At 41.9% G+C, this 17637-nt stretch overlaps 1 protein-coding gene across 2 annotated transcripts in view; it reads right to left on the reverse strand.

The window, feature by feature from the left end:
* slc6a9 (solute carrier family 6 member 9) overlaps positions 1-17637 on the reverse strand; it is a 77111-nt gene extending 59474 nt beyond the window's left edge. Inside the window, exons 1-2 of one of the 2 annotated variants that reach the window (XM_085139719.1) lie at positions 17622-17637; positions 3190-3491 (exon numbers count right to left, since the gene is read on the reverse strand). In XM_085139719.1, the coding sequence (XP_084995845.1) occupies positions 3190-3219 (30 nt within the window). In that variant the 5' untranslated portion in view covers positions 3220-3491; positions 17622-17637. Of the gene's footprint in view, positions 1-3189; positions 3492-16706; positions 17053-17621 lie in introns of those variants that run through there. The other variant, XM_085139718.1, reaches the window with a different exon arrangement.

Here is a 17637-nt window from a genome sequence, read left to right on the forward strand (position 1 = left end):
CTTTTTACATTACTGGCAGTATAAATCCGTGTAAAGAATGCAGTGGATCAGGAAATAACTTGTTCCAAGGACCTTCTGTGCTACTGTCCACATCCCACACTAATAGGAATTACAGTCTATAAAATGTTGCAAATTGGCAGCATTCAAACACATTAGTTACATATACAAAGAAATGATTCGGGGTAGCATTGCATCTAATTTCATGCAGTTTTTCATTGCCTTATTTTTCTGTTTTTTAAGTTTTGTCAGAAGGTAAAACCCTTTGTTTGCACCTGTGCATGTGCATCCTTAAATGCACAAACGTGGAGGGCATTGTTGTAACCTGCAAATCACTCCTTTATGTTCTGTAGTTTTTGGTTACTTTGTAACTTAAACTAAACATGGATGAAAAATAGCATTTTTTTTTTTAATCCTTTGTCAATTGCATTGAGAGCACATTGTAGCTTCAAGAATCTGCTGCAACAAACAATTTGACATTAAGGACTTAACATCATCTTATTACAGAGTGCCAGAAAGTTTCAGTTTTGGGGGAAACACAAATTGTATCATGTAAGAATGTCAGGGTTTGAGAAACTGAACTTAGAACCGCTGATAAGCCCTCCCAAGTCCACATTTCTCAGCAATTATGGACGAAAAGTAACAAGCAAACTCTTAAAGGCTTGCCAACATTAAACTCTGATCAGTAGCCAGTCCTCGCTGACCTTTTCCTCCTCCTTTGGCCTTGATGGTGATGGAGGGCCGGCTCTGGCCCAGCACGGCCAGACATATCAATACAGCGCCCAGCAGAAAATATAAGCAACACCTCAGTCCAACTCCTCCTCCTTCCCCTCCCTACTCTCACATCCACATACATACATCTTCACAGCAGACGCTTTAAGGAGTAAAGACAAAGAGACAGCTATCCATGCGGTAAAACCTTGTGCCAGGGCACCATCTGCTCATCCGCTCAGTGGAAGTGGTAACTTCCAGGGCAGTCAAAGACAACGCAGGAAGATTGAGGAGACGGGGCTCCCTTTTGACTGCTGTGAAAGAGCAAGGGAGTAAAGTTTGAAACAGAAAGAGTCCCGGCAGAAGGCTACCAGCCGAGCCAAGCAGTAGCAGGAAGCGAGCGCCTTGTGTGTCCTGAGATTTACGGTGACTGGTCCATCCACCAACCACCTGGACCTGCATAAATAAATTTAACCAGACAATTCAAAAACGGGTATTGCTGAGTGGAATCAAACAATGAGGGAGGAAAGACCATTTCCACCCTCTGAATAGAGGCAAAGATGAATAGACTGAGTCACATGATAAATAACTACATAAATTCAAAATCAACTTCTGGATGAGAGCATGGTCTAACACGGAGAGACAGAAAAAAAAGAGCTCAAGGAGCGGGAGGGAGGGAAAAAACACAAGTGACAGTTGGCGATGGGAGAGCAAGATACACTCACACACTCACACACACTCTTTTATCTGTTGTTGCCATCTCTAAGACACAATTGGCACCACTGTCCACAAATGCTGAAGACAACAATCCCAGCCATGAGAAACTATGTGTGTGTTAGCTGCTGTCTGCCATCACTGCTGCAGGTGGCGTACGATCTACCTGCAGCTCTGTGCCTCCATTACGCTTTTCAATGTGTTAAATCGTCATAAAGAAGCAGTTTAAGTAAAGCGCTCACTGAGCAGTACAGCAGAATGGCTTCAAACGCTTTGAGTCGACAAAATTCAGTTTAAAGATTACAAATGATAGAATTTTAACTTCTCTCAGGTGAGATGAATAGCTAAAGCCTGCACTGAAACAGTACAATATCCTGAATTGATCCATTCACTTTACTTTATTATTATTAGCCTTCAAACCGCTGCTGGCTGCGAGGAGTAACTACAGAAACACTTGATTGATACTTCAGTTGTTTCCTCTATGCTTGCCCGCTGTGTGCGTGAGGTCTGGAACTTCCTAGTGGCCACAGAGTGCCACTTACATCTCAGTTAAATGCAGGCACATGTAGCCAAGAGTATTCACATCTACCTCTTGACACAATCATTTAAAAATCTCCTGTTGAGCTACAGCCAAACACACAGAACTTTTGGTTTTCTCCCCCCCCCCCCCCCCCCCCCCAAATACCCGGCAGTGCCAAAGCAATCAAACAACTGACTGGCTATCTGTCACTGAGCTGTAAACTCTCCAACACAAACAAACACAATTTTTGAAAGCCAAAAAAAAAATACAAAATTATATCTCCCTCCTCCAAGCACCTTCAAATGTTTGTGCGGGAGAGACGCTGATAACGGCGCCCTCTTAACTTCAGACGGTGTGTTTGCATTTTAGCGGGGATATACATCTTAAAAGGATGCGGCAGTGAGAGAGACAGAGAGAGAGAAAAAATGTCAGCGGGGAGGAAAGCGAGGCTTCAAACAGGCAAGAATGTCAGATGAGAGTTGGAGCTCAGTTATCGCCGTCTCAAGACGGACTAAAGGGAGAAAGCCAGAGAGAGAGAGAGACGGAAGGAGAGGTGACCGGACTGCCAATGACGCCAAACCTCTATTTAAAGCTTCCCCAACAGTGTAGGCCTGACACTGACACATTTACCTCTTGGCCTCATGTTTTATCAGCAGCCACCTCCTCTCCAAAAAAAACAAAACAAAAAAAAAGTGAATCCACTTTTACTGTTTTCAGCTCTTGCAGAGATCAGATAGCTGGTGAGAGTGTGCTGAGAGGAGAGCTTCTATGCCTGCAAATGAACTTTGGGGGCTTTTGGGACCGTGTTTAGTTGCTAATGTGTAGTTAAGCAGTGCCATTGTGAACAGCAGGGGGTGACAGCTCCGTCTCCTGCACATAAACAGGATAATCACCCTGGTGGGGAAACTGCGGCCGTTTTTGTTTTTTTTTTACTCAGTGAAAAATCTGTGAATCCTCATCCCAGGTTCAGAATTTCAACATAAAAACGGGAGAAAAAGTAGGAAAGTATGAGCACAACAGCCTACTTTTGAACACATAACAGGTTAGAGTCCTGTGAATGGTCCCCTAGTGAAATGAAGCCAAACCACCTGGCCTCCAAAGGGGAGCCAGAGGGTGACTCAACTGGTGGTCCAGCAGCTGCATCCCACCAGCGGCCTACAGCTGAGATGTGTTTGCATCCGCATGTTACTGCTTTTAAAAAACACGAGTGTGCGCACACGTGTTTGCTGAACAAAAGTGAAACTTACCAGGATCCCAGCAAACTGCTTCTCTTCCATCCTTCAGGACCTCGTCGGCAAAGATCCCCTGCCTCTCTCTCTCGCGCGCGCTCTCTCTCTCTCTCTCCCTGTGTCTGGGATGGACTCGTCTGCCTCTCGCCCAGCAAAGTTTGGAGTTTTCTGAGGTGGTCGAGGTTCGCTGGAGCGTCTTCACCCCCGTCGCGTCGCTCTCTCCGTCTCTGTCCCCCCTTCTTCTGTGCTGCTTGCAAGTGTAGCTGAAGTGGCGTCGCTGCTTTGTGCTAATTCTGCCCTAATCCAGAAACTTTTCTATGCTGTGAAAAGAACACGTGACAGGCAGAGAGGGGTGGAGGGAGAACAGGAGTTGGGGGGGGGAGAAAGGGGTAGGGTAAGTGGGGAATAGGGGGGAAGGCAAAGCAACACTTTTTTTTAGTTTCTTGTCCCCTTTGGCCATGTTCAAAACAGCTTGTCAGTCTTAGTACATGACCTGCTCTGAGGTCAAAATTTTTAAAACCGCACATCAACTGTTTATGGTGAGAGTTGAAGAAAAGGTGGGAATGTAACTGGTAAAGCGTCAGTTAGTGAGGATGCAGGCAAACAATTCAGAAAACATGTAGTGACAGATTTGCATTTTTTTTTTAGCAAAGCAGCTGCCATAACAAAGTGCCCTTTTGTGTAAAGAGATTAACTGTTAGGGAAACGTTTAGACTGCCCACTGACTACTGCTGTGTGGAAGCCAGACTGGGAAAAGAACACTCAGCCTGGATCTGGAAGAAAAGTGGCCGAAAATACTTTGGATTGAAAAGTTTCTGAAATGTGCATCTGGGCACTTACCTTTCACTGCATCCCTGCACGCATGTTCAGAGCAAACAACATCAACAGTAGTTTATAATAGATATACACCTGTAAATACTACAGCTACAGATTCATCTGCAGCTGTTTCTGCTCATGAATTAATTACTGATTTGGTCTACCAGACCTGGAAAAGCCAGTCTTCCCAGCAGCTTATATTTCTCCAACAGTCCAAAACACAAACAGATATAAACTAGACATCCCTCAAATCTGAAGTATGTCTCCCTTTATTTGGCTCTGGGAATAAAAATGTTCAAACCCCCCCCCCCCCCCCCCCAAAAAAAACTTCAGTATACTAGAAGCGCTCGTGAAAAGTGGCCAAATATAGCCACTATTTACTGTTACGGGCAAAAAAAAAAAAAATCCCCCACACATGTACACGTCACATACACGGGAGCCTACAGGGACTGGAAAAAATGCCTCCCCCTGGGGTCAACCATCATACACATCATGATGCACACTGATAAAAAGATGGGAAGAAACTAGATTAAAAACTGATCCTTACCATCCACAATATGTCTGAACAGAGAAAAACCACACAACCAAAACACAACCTTGTACGTCAGGAAAAAGGCTAGCAGCTCGGCCGTGAGAAACTCACTGACACAAAGGCTGAAGTCTTAGATCAAATCACCGTGCTCTGGCTCCTTCTCACTGGCTGGGTAATGTATGTACATAAGGTAAGAGTTGAGCCAAGCCTATTGGGCAATCCAGGGAGGCGTGTCAGCAAGAGGTTACGTCCAACTTACTCTGAAACCTGACGTGTCTGTTGGCCCTTGTGAGGTAAGTAGCTTCCAAGCACAGACTGCATAATGTCCCACAGTACCACCTTGTCACTAACATGAAGTAATCTTATCAATAAAAAAAACGCCTAAAACTGTCTGATTATTGTAAATGTGACAACTTTTCTTTTTTTTTTTTTTAAATGAAGTGTTTTCTGGTTTTGAACTTTATATTCCTTTCCACAGAGGAGCGGATTAATGGATTAACTGAGAATGAGAATTATGTTATTCCCTGCCCCATTCACCACTAAGTTGCTTGTGAGGAAAAAAAAAAAAGCAGAAATATCCATAACCAATGAGCTTGGCAAGAGGGGCTCAAGAGGTGAATCTTGAAGATAAAAAAACAAAACGTTTTTGGTTTGGATGATGTAGGCTCTTTAGAGAATTTAAACATTTCCCTTAGTAAAAGGCTGCAGACTGAACACTAATGCGTGCCCCGTCTACACCACAAAAAGCCAAGGATGATGCAAAGTAGGTTCAGAGCCGACTGCTTACACAGCATTGATGATAAACCCGGTAAGAATGAGCTCCTCAGCCTCTGGTTACCTCTCATTTCTTCCACCCTTCTATGTATAATTACTTGGACATCTACAAAATTTAAGGAATATTAAAAAAAATCAGTTATAATGATGAATATGAGCTTATTGTGGAGACATTTTTAATTTGAGGTTATTCACGACCAAATTAGAGGGAGGGTTTAGGAATTACAGCACTCCAAAAGTAATTGGAAAGTTGACTGAAAAGCCATTTCGTGAGCAGGTGAGTGCTACTGTTTAGTTATTTCTTCGTAAATTAAACGGATCAGGAGTTGTTTGCAGGATGCATCACAACATCAAGTCCAAATAAAGAACACTCTCTAAGAGTTCGATTTATCACAATCCGAGTATACCGTACTGAGATGTTGTATGAAGAAATGCATAAAGAGCAAAAGACTCAAAAGCCTGCAGAATAAAAAGGGGTAAACTTTATAAAACATAAAAAGAGATCATTTCTGGCACAAAATTCTCTGTAAAAGCTGTTTCAGTACCATTCAAACTGATCGGTATGCATGGCCATACAGATCAACAGCTTAGTTTGTTTGTCGTTTTCCAGTACATGGTTCCTGGTTGATTTCTCAAGGTTTACATTCTCAGGTTTTCCTAGTTTTGCAATTGAGTTTTGTTCCAAGTTATAGTTTTGTTTATACTTAATTTCTTAAATCATTTTATATTTTGCATTTTGGCCTCTATCAAATAAACAGTTTCCCTTTGTAGAAACCAGCCTGCATTTTGGGTCCTCAACTTCACGTAGTCTTCAGGACCTACAGACAGCGACAGCATGGTCTGACCAGGCACAGCCCCAGCAGACACAACCTGTTTACATTAGAGGAGTTCTTTTGTTAGGTAGTCAGGCTCCATGGATAATGGTTTTCTGCATTCACCACCCAAAAGAAACAAGATGTTCAGATCCAGACTAACTGGGTAGTTTGTGCTACTCCAGATTACGTGGATAATCCAGAGTCTGTGCAGGATGCCTCCGAGACTGTGCCTCAGCTGGTGACCTTCATTTGTCCCGAGCCTCTGGTGTATCCGAAGCCTGAGCAGGATACACCTGCCAGATCCCGAGCCAGTGCAGACTGCGTGCCCTGCACAATCCCAGCCAGAGGAGACTGTGTTCACTGTGCAGCCCCAGTTTCCAGAATCTGAGCCCAAGGGACTTGTGTTGTTTGACCCTGAGTCTGAACAGCCTACGATTGAGCCAGGATGACTCTTTTGTGAGCGGCTTCCAGCTCATCCACCTGACAGTCTCCTTTGTTGCGAGTCATCTGAAGGTCTCTGACTCCACTGCTGATCATCTGTTTGGCCTCCAGAAGGTCTCTTTGACCACTACTGGACTTCAGATGGTCCCTGCCTCTGTTGTTGGTATCCTGCCATGAGAGGGTCACCCTCATTCGTAAATGTCAGCCTCTAGAGGGTCTTCGTCTCCATCACTGGCCACCTGGCTGGAAGTGGTGATATAGCCCCCAGAACACCTCAGTCACCACTTCTGGCCACCTCTGGAGAGGTCCCTCTGATGCCGCTGCCAACCTGCGGACCAGCCTCTTGAACTGCTCGGTCTTCAACGCTGGGCCCCAAACAGACCCTCAGAAGCATCCTCCTGCTCAGCTCTGCATTTGGGTCAAACTCCTGAGCGAGTGCTTAGAAAATTAAAAGTCTTATTCGATTTTTTACGAGGCTACTTATCAGTTCTAATAGAGGTTTTTTTGTGTTCATATTCTTGCGTGAGTAGATTGTAACGGGGATAATTAAGAAACTATGAATAAAGTAGACTTCTTCTGATTGATTCTTTAATCAATGAAAACATGAGTAAATTAATGAGCAGTTAATAGAGGTAGAAGCTGAGGATGGACACTTTTCAGCGACGGCAACTACAAGACCCTGTGAGTAGCAGTGTCAGCCCGTCTCTCCAGTCCAGAATAAAATACCTCAGCATTGGTGCTGTCAGAGGATGAAGTCCAACGTTTCGTTTTTTGCAAAGATTAGAGAAAAATCAAAGATTTTCACACTTGTGCCCAAGTACATGCACTACTTTTATGTTGAAAACAAATGCATGCTAATACATGAAACTAAGATAGCTAACATGATTAACAATATAAGAAAAAGAATCTGCATTTCATTGTGAATCCCCAAATGTAAAAGAGTAGGAGGCTGCCTGAAAATGTGCAATATAAAGTTTGCCTTAAAGTGTTGGGTTGGGACAAAATCCTTCTCAAACAAAACCCGACACTTCGGGCCTCTCCTTGCCTTGATTTATGACCTCTTGACTTTCCATATCTTTAAATTTAAATGAGTTCATAAAAGTGACAGACGACTTACGACAGAGGTCATGGCAAAATAACAAGTGAGTAATAATAAAGAGGGTTCAAAAGTCAAGGCTCAAGGTTTGCTCTTTGCTTTCAAGTTAATTCCATCAAACTCACAAAGCAAAAGAAAAGGTAGTTAACATATTTCAAAGTTAATCCACTTATCCTAAATGCTGCATTAGAATTATGCTATTTATCAAGGTGGGGGGAAAAAGCCATGATGGCCCTGGATAGTTACACATTAAACACTATGCATAGGCAGTTTTTTTTTTCTTTTTTTGTTGGGGCCCCATTGATCTGGGGATAAAACGGCCTGCTGAGTCAAAGAATTGGAAGGAACGAGGTTCACAAATGACAGATAGTTTGTTGTAATTACATTTTTGCTGAGCCATCGCTTCAGCAAATAAAAGAGCTAAGGTGGATCCACGCAAGAAGAGCTCATGAATTACTTTTCTTTATTTACCAGACAGATGCACCACCAACCTGTACTTGATTTGTACACATCTACACTGTAGCACTGTGAGACACGACGCACAACGCAGTGGATTTAAGACAAAACAGCACCCATTATTATTGTTTAGAATGCATCATATTTTTTGCAAATCGGCCATGTTTACTTTCAATAAAGTCAATATGCAGCAGAATGATTGGAGCTTCACAAGCTCCGTTTTGTCATAGCAGGCAGTCTGCTCCTCACAACTAAGACATTGTGCGGGTACTCAAAACAGCGGTAACTATGCTTGGGCCTTTGTTCAGCATCCAGTAAATAGAGCCAGCAAACTATGCATTACTTGTGGACTGCAGGAAAAAAAAAATAGGGATTCTCACAATAAGGCAATGGCATTGGGAATGAGAAGATATGGGATTTGTGACGCACACAAACGTGATCTATTATTTCTGTATTGTGGCATTTAAATTATATCGTCTGCTGTTGTACACTAGTTTGAGTGGAAGGAGACTGCTGCAAAAACACAGAAACATATCATCAATAGGAGCAAATCTCCTGCCAAGACAACAGGTAAAATTAGTGCTAAATATAGAAATGCAGATAGCAGAGAAAACCTTTTCTGACGACAATCAGTGACAAGCCACCGGTACAATAAAAACACACACAGGCATATAAATACCTGAAGAGGGCCTGACCTCTCTTATCGTAATGGAATGGAGACTTTGGCCCAGAGATCACGAGTTAAAGAACCACAAATACACATACACATGCCCCTTTCTCTAATTCCCTTGATTGTGAGGACTTTAAAATATCTCACCATTAGCATACATGTCTGCATCAAAAGATTTGGGTAATCTGGAGAAATCTTGGTGTGCAAGAGATAATGCCAAAAATCAGTATTGAATGTTCATGATCTCTGCACCCTCAGGTGGCACTGCATTTAATAAACAAACAAACATGATGACTGAAATCACTGCATGGGCTCAGGAAACACTTTGGCTTCATTGTTTGTGAACATAGTTCACAGTGCCACCCACAAACACAGGTTAAAGCTCTACCATGCAAAGAAGATGCCATATGTGAACATGATCCTGAGACACTGCTATCTTCGCTGGGTCAAAGGTCATCTAAAACGGACTGAGGCAAAACCTGAAAACTGTTCTGTGGTCAGATGATTTAAAATTTGAAACAGAGGGTTAGGGTCCATGACAATGTTGTCGGACAGAAACCGGTCCACGGTGCAAAAAAGGTTAAGACCGCTGCATTAGAGCCTGTAGAATAGGCAGCCTGCACATCTGGATAGCCACTATTAATGCTGAAAGTTATATGCAGGTGTTAGAGCAACACGTTCTCATCCAAATTACTTTTTTTTTTTTTAAGCGAAGGCTTTGGATACTTCAGCAAAACAATGCTAAACCCCATACAGCACCCATTAAAACAGCATGGCTTCAGAGTCGGAGAGTCTGGGTGCTGAACTGGCCTGCCAGAAGTCTAGGCCTTTCACAACTAAAAATATTTGGATTATCGTGAAACACTAAATATAACAAAGATGCAGAACCATTGAGCACCTAGAATCTTTTATCAGACAAGAATAGGAAAACATTCCCCTCCCAAAGCTCCAGTAAGCGGTGTCCTCAGTTCCCAGACGTTTATGGAATGCTGTGTGTGCTGGGAGGTGGAAAATGGTGGAGCGGCCACAGCGTTTAAGGATTGGAGGGATGGCTGTTACTTTTATTATTATTATACTATTTTTTTTATTAGTCCTTTATTTATCCGGGTAAAAAAAAAGCTCACTGAGATTAAAAATCTCATTTCCAAGAGAGACCTGGCATCATAGTAAAAGATAAGAACGCAATGCTGAAATGGAAACTGCGTCAAGGACAGAAACAACTGCATTATACTGCTGGTACAACTTGAACTTCTGCCTCTGAGTTGTAATTTTCAGTTTGTATCTCTTCTTGCGTCATCCGTGTGTTTATTGGTGTAGAGATTCTTGTAGTAACTGTAGCCATCCTTACTTACTCTGTCAACTGTGTTTTGTCATACAGTAACTATATGGTGGGACCCCTTGTGATTGTACATCTCAAGCAGTTTATGATAATAAATAAACTCAGTCTCTACTACTTCCCAGCGTAAAAAGTGCTTCAAAAAGTGCTTTAGTCTAACTCCTGAATGAATGAAGGTAAATATTTTACATTTTGATTGTAGGAGATGCACTGAGGCCAGGTGAATAAACAACTTACTTGGAAACATGCATTAATGAACAGGAACACAGCACAGTATAAAGGTGAAAGCCCTGTTGAATTAATTAGTGATAAGCCTTGAAACATCTCTCTATTTGTTATATTTCTTCTACAAGCTGCACTGAATTTAGATGAATAAGAAGGTTTTTTTATTTATTTATTTATTTATTTATTTAGGCGAAAGGTTTTACATTATCAGGAATGTTGCGCAACATGAGTGCGAAAGCAGTGTTATACTTACATGAGAGTGTAATAAAAAAAAAAACCTGTAAAATAATCGTGATCTCGATATTGATCAAAAATAATCATTTTGGTCATAATTGTAAAGCCCTACCTACTGACCATCAGGTTCTCTGAAAATAGCATCACCATTCCTGGAAAACCCCTCAAACATTAGTGCAAAAACAGTAAGAGTCTTTGTTGATCCCTCATGAGTGGATGAAATATACAGGGTGGGCCATTTATATGGATACACCGTAATAAAATGGGAATGGTTGGTGATATTAAAGTCCTGTTTGTGGCACATTAGTATATGTGAGGGGGCAAACTCCTCAAGATGGGTGGTGACCATGGTGGCCATTTAGAAGTCGGCCATCTTGGATACAACTTCTGTTTTGTCAATAGGAAGAGGGCCATGTGACACATCAAACTTATTGGTAATGTCACAAGAAAAACAATGGTGTGCTTGGTTTCAACGTAACTTTATTCTTTCATGAGTTATTTACAAGTTTCTCTTTGTTCACAGCCATTGACATGTCGAACAGGTTAACACGTGAGGAGCGGATCGAAATTGTGTTGATATCTGGTGAACGCAGTAACTGGGTCATTGCAGCAGATTTCAATGCAAGACACCCTACGAGACCACCCATCTCCCATGCTACAGTTAGAAAACTGCTTGCTAAGTTTCGTGAAACTGGTTCAGTGTTGGATTTGCCAAAATGTGGACGCAAGAAAACTGTCACTAATGAAGAAACATCAGTGGTTGTCCTAGCTTCATTCAGCAAGAGCCCACAGCGTAGCACTCGCCGCATGTCACTGGAGAGTGGCATTAGTCGAACATCCCTTGGGCGGATATTAGCTACTCACAAATGGCACCCTTACAAACTCCAGCTACTGCAGCATCTCAATGAGGATGACCCAGATCGGCGCACAGAATTTGCAGAATGGGCAAAACAAAAATTGAAACAGGACCCTCACTTCACGCAGAAGATTTTGTTCAGTGATGAGGCAAACTTTTATGTGAATGGTGAAGTTAACAAACAAAACCACCACTATTGGTCTGACACTAACCCACATTGGATGGATCCCTCCAAGACTGTTGGAACAACAAAAGTGATGGTTTGGTGTGGTATATGGGCTGCAACGATAGTGGGTCACTGGATATTTGAAATTGCCCACATGATGATGTGTTTCCCTCTTTATGCACTGAAGCTGGCACGTTCCCTGAATTTTTCCAGCAAGATGGTGCACCACCACATCATGGATGTCAGGTCCGAGCATTCCTAGATGAACAGTTTACTGGAAAGTGGATTGGTCGTCGTGGGCCAGTTGAATGGCCCCCAAGGTCTCCTGATCTGACCCCCTTAGACTTTTATCTTTGGGGTCATCTGAAGGCAATTGTCTATGGTGTGAAGATACGAGATGTGCAGCACCTCAAACTACGGATACTGGATGCCTGTGCTGGCATTTCTCCTGCCGTGTTGCTATCAGTGTGTGAAGAGTGGGAGAAGAGGGTTGCATTGACAATCCAACACAATGGGCAGCACATTGAACACATTTTATGAGTGGTCAGAAACTTGTAAATAACTCATGAAAGAATAAAGTTACGTTGAAACCAAGCACACCATTGTTTTTCTTGTGACATTACCAATAAGTTTGATGTGTCACATGGCCCTCTTCCTATTGAAAAAAACAAAAGTTGTATCCAAGATGGCCGACTTCTGAATGCCAACCATTCCCATTTTATTACGGTGTATCCATATAAATGGCCCACCCTGTATATCCTTTGATGAAACTTTATTGCTTGATTTGATGTCTTATCAGCTGCAAAAATTTGTATTGTTACATCAGCATTTTTGAATAAGAGTTTGGGGGTTCTGTGCAGTATCTTAGTTCTTCTTAACACAGAGACCTTTGATGTTGTGTCTCGAATGAAGCTTTGGAGGTTACAGCTCTGAACACTCCTATTACCACTGTGTCCACCTTGGACTTCCAATAGTAGCTGAATAGCGTAGTGGCATTACCCTTTTTGGAACAATAAGTCAGCGTTTAAATTCCAGCCAGGGCAGGGCTCCACAGACTAAGATCCCTCATGCTAGTTGTGCCTCCCTCTGCTCATGAGTAAGAGATAAAAAACTAAAGCCATCGTGACTCAGATATCACCGAGCTTAACAGAGTTTAGGTCAGATGTCAGTGAACCAAGACATAACAGGCCCAGTTATAATCTGGACACAAGTTCAAATGAGATTTTTTGGCATAAACAAGCCATTTGTGCTCAAAACCTGTCGAACATGGACAAATTCTGCAAAGAAGAGTGGAAAAAATCCAAAACAGTGTAAATTTACAGTTGCTGTCATTTCAGAAGGAGTCTATTTTTTTTTTAAATGAAAACTCAGTCAAATTCTTCTGGAAGTTGAATAAAATATGCAGGTTTTTGCTGTGGATTTTGTGAAAATATGTCAGTCCAGCAAAACATGCAGGACATAAGCAGGGTTGCCATAATTTGTAATTTCCCCCCACTTTGAGCTGCCTTTGATTTCCTTGCAGATTATTTTTGCACCAGATCCACTTGGGCTGTGTACAAAAAACACCTGATGTTTTTCATGACTGGATCTTTGAGAACAAATACCACAAAGCAAGAGGAAAGAGGAACTTCGGTGCCCCCTAGTGGTGGTAACATATATTGTGGCTAGAATCCATCCACCCTTTTAAACCAGTCCAGTGTCATCTCCTCCACTTTAGGGTGGAGTTTAACAGAAAGCTTTTATGCATTACTTAACGGTACCATCAATTACTCATTTTGATCCTACTTCAAAGCAGCTGCAATTACAGCTATTAATTACAGAGATCTGTGACACCACAGCTAACCCGCTGATGCTGTGTTACTTCTCTGCATACCTTTGCTCAGTTTTCTTTTGTTTTTGTCTTGATGTCTTTCAGTGCGTAAAGCTCATCTTCTGCTCTAGTTGTCTGGGCATTCCAGACATCTGGACATGTCCGACCCAACGCTTCACAAAAATAACACTGAAATATCTGAGAGCATTCTGGGAAAACTGTCTGATGCAAGCCATGGGAAAATTCCACAGTTACAGGTATTCAAAGCTATAGACAAATGTGTTGCAAGATACCTTAAAGCACATGAAACCCTTCTGTGACACATGACTGACATCTGGACTGATAATCAGTGCCAAAGGATACAGTTTTTCTATAACTTGATGGTTAAGTAACAAGGTGAAACAGAGGATGATTGAGTAAACATAGATGAATGGACCACAGACTTCTCAAGCTGTCACACAGTTTGTCAGATAACATCCAAAAAGGCACCAACATCACCACGGCAACTAACCACTTTTTGGAGCCAGCCCTGCTCAGTTTTTATAACCTACCACAATGCAGTTCTTCTGCAACACTTTTAACCCCAGAGTAACCATTTACTTAAAGATTAAGTGAGCAAGAACATGTTTTTAAACAGAGCATTGACATATTATTACAACCTTTTTTATGGCATACGTGTTAAGACTTAACTACTTCCACATCCAGCTGACAGTTCATTTAATTCATGTTGTCTATTTCATTCATATTGTGCCAAATCACAACAACAGTTGCCTCAAGTAGAGAAAACCTAAACAATCAGACGACCCACTATGAGCAAGCAATTGGTGACAGCGGGAAGGAAAAACTCCCTTTCAACAGGAAGAAACATCTGGCAGAACCAGGCTCAGGGAGGGGCGGCCCTCTGCAATGACCAGCTGGAGATGAGGGGCAGGAGACAGAAGAAAACACATACTGTGGAAGAGAAATTCATAATAACTAATGATTAAATGCCGAGTGGTGTATAAACACATGGAGAGTGGTAAGAGGCGAGTGAAGAAAAAAAACACTCATCATGGAAAGCCCCCAGCAACCTAGGCCTAATGCATTTAACTTTGAAACTGTTCTTTGGATGTTGGCATTCCAATTCCAGACGGGTAGGATTTCATATTTATATATGAAAACATAAGGAACCAATGTGACAACTTACAGGTAGGGTTTAACTTTACAGAACCGGTAATGGGGAACAAATTTTATCACCTATAAGCAAAACTTTATGAACTATTTAATAAAGTAGGAAAAATGAAGGCTCGTGTTAACTACTGGTAGCAAGTTTACCACTTGGCAAATGTCAGAGCTTCCTCCTACACTACCACTTCCCCTTCAATGTTCAACAAGAAACAGAAAGCCACTGAATAATAGCTTAAGTACACAAAGCTATTAATTTTAAAGTTTAAATGTCCTTAATTAAGCTATCAAAACAGGTTTGTCAGCCCTGTCTAGATCCCTTCTCCACTTTGTATAACCTGGATTGTTCAGATGCATGCGTGTTTTGTAGAAAACCTGAACTCTTTAACAGAATGAGACTGTGTGTCAGGAAGTGCATTATGAAACCATGTGAGCAAGAGCAACTCTCTGACGTAACACACCTGATGTTTCTCATGTAAATGGTTAGATTTGACAGTTCAGGGGTCACTACCTATAAACGTTCTGTTATTTAGCTATGAGGATGTGTTGGAGACATAACAAAGTTGGAAAAGCTTAATTTTGATTTTCTAGCATTAAATTACCACATTATATTGTTGGAATAACACTCTTATTGGTAATTTACTTTTCACTAGCTTTTAAAACACTCAAAGGAGGGCTGGACTTGTGATCATGGTAAAGGAACCCATGTGGCCTAGAGAGCAGTGCCTCGGGAAAACAAATAGAAAATGTTAAAGAAAAGTACTCTTTTGTGGGAGTAAAGATTCAATGGAAAAGGGTGGCATGTCTATTTATAGTGGGCTGGACTGCTGTTAATGCATGCACAGTCTCTGTTGACATACTACACATTTATCATTCAGCCCAACAAACAATTTGAATAAGTTGTGACGATGCACTTGAAGCATACAGAACACATTAATTCTTTACTGATCAGTGGGAAGCTTAGACTGCATTGAAAAACTAGAGAATCACCATTGATGACATAATGATTCATTTTATCATCAATGAAACAGCAACTCTTTATTTGATGTTTATCTTTGTTTATGTAAAACTGAAAGTTGTCTCAATTAACATCATCAGGGATTTGATACTTTTAATTTTTTGTATAGAAATTTTCTGTAAATACTACTACTGCTACCACTAATAATAATAATAATAATAATAATAGACTTGCTGTAATATTACAAGAAATGCATCATTTTGTGATTTTCAGGCCATTACAGTATTTATCATCAGTAATAACACTAGAAGTTCAATAACCATTACTTGAATTAAATAAATGTAACATTGGCATCTTACATAATATGGTACATAATTTGTTATTCACTTCTAGGTACATAACAAATCATGTAACTAACAGTGAAGTTTTCACAGAAGTTCACTATGAGTACAAGCAATTTTCAGATATGTAATGGTAGACAACATCAAAGTAAGGAAGGAAGAATAGCAGCAACAGAGCTGTCAGGAATGATCAAGACGGTGCCAAGAAATGAGTCTGACCGCTGCGCTTGATTCCCACCCACTTTGACAAAGGCCACAACCATGTCACCGCAATGTCATTGCATGAGAACAAAAAAAAAAATGTGTTTGATCGAGTTGGACAATTGTTGATTGAGGCCAACTTTAAACCTATCTAGCATGTTAGATCGCTACAACCAAGTTTCTGTAGTTCAAACGTGGGCTTGTTTGATTTCATTCAACAGTGTCTCTGTTAGTGATACAAGCCTTTCACCCTTGAGACAAAGTATCAGAGAAGAAGTAAGAACATTCTACCGCGGAAATCCCCCCCCCCTCCTCCCCCTTCAATTTCTTTACCCCGCCCCAAACACCACCACCACATCACCTCCAAGCATCCCCCCCAAAAATGCTCCCTTTCCCCCTTCTAGTAGTAACAAGGAGGGTTTACAAGCAGTGCCACGTGTTTCCTGCTGCCGTTAAAATAACAGCTCCTTAACATCACTTAGCAGAGCAATCATCACCCTTACATCAAACCGAGACCGCCGGCTGTACGCTTTGTCTCCCTTTAACATCAGCCGCTCGACGCGCAAGGAGGTAAAAGACAAAGTTGCTCCTTAATGACTCCACGTTAAAAGACCACTGAGGTGAAAAACTGAAACACAACCTACTTTTTCTTTTGCCGGTCGTTAGGAGATCTGGCCGTGTAGAGGTGATCCTGCCACCTGGTCGCACTCTGCACTGTGTACAAGTTTTTCCGCCAGTTTTGGCTTATTGGAAGTTGCATCACCTTGGTTTTCTCGTCCACCCCCCGGCGTCTGTCACCGCCTGGCCAACGGCAGCTCCTCCTTTTTTTCTTTCTTTCGCTTTACTCCAAAATCGGCGACCATGTGGGGCACACTGACTGAAACGACCTGTCAGAGGCTCTTATTGATGCGGGTTACTGCGTCAGTTTGGCGGTTCTACCCTGTATCTGCTCACTGTAGTGCATGGCCAGCTTCAGACACCCACCAATTACGCGTTTAAGTATCGATCCCGAACAGCACGTGCCTTTTCTATATATGAATAAAAGCCCTTATATGGTGACTAGAAGCCAAACTTGGGTGCCATGGAAACATTGTAGATTACTACGGGAGCATTTAAACTGCTGTGACATGATGTAGGTGCCTGTCACCCCCTCCCCCTCGACATAATGCATAATTAGTGAAGCTACACGTGTTCAGCGGTGTGCTGAACGCTTTCTCTTTTGTTACACTGCAGCGGTTCCTCTCGCAGATCAGTGTGATTGTAACTCACCGCATGTGCGTGTTTTCTGACATTTTGTATGTCCGGTATGGGTTAATGTGTTCTGATGAAGAAGCGAATTGAGCCCAATAAAGGCAGAGGTAATGAGTCCATGCGATGCCCCAGACAGGTGCGGTAGCCTATAGGCTGTGTAGTGCAGTAAGCCACTGCTGATAGAATGAAGCCTCTGGGCGTCCACAGAAAACATGATGGGTGTGTGGCGGATGATAAGACGCAGCTGAAGAATGAATGATAATACTCCGGAGGGTTTTTTTTGAATGGCATGCAGATATGGGCTTTACCTTCTACCTTGCTTCT

Source organism: Neolamprologus multifasciatus, chromosome 18 (genome assembly GCF_963576455.1).
Source record: "Neolamprologus multifasciatus chromosome 18, fNeoMul1.2, whole genome shotgun sequence".
NCBI classification, from domain to species: Eukaryota; Metazoa; Chordata; class Actinopteri; order Cichliformes; family Cichlidae; genus Neolamprologus; species Neolamprologus multifasciatus.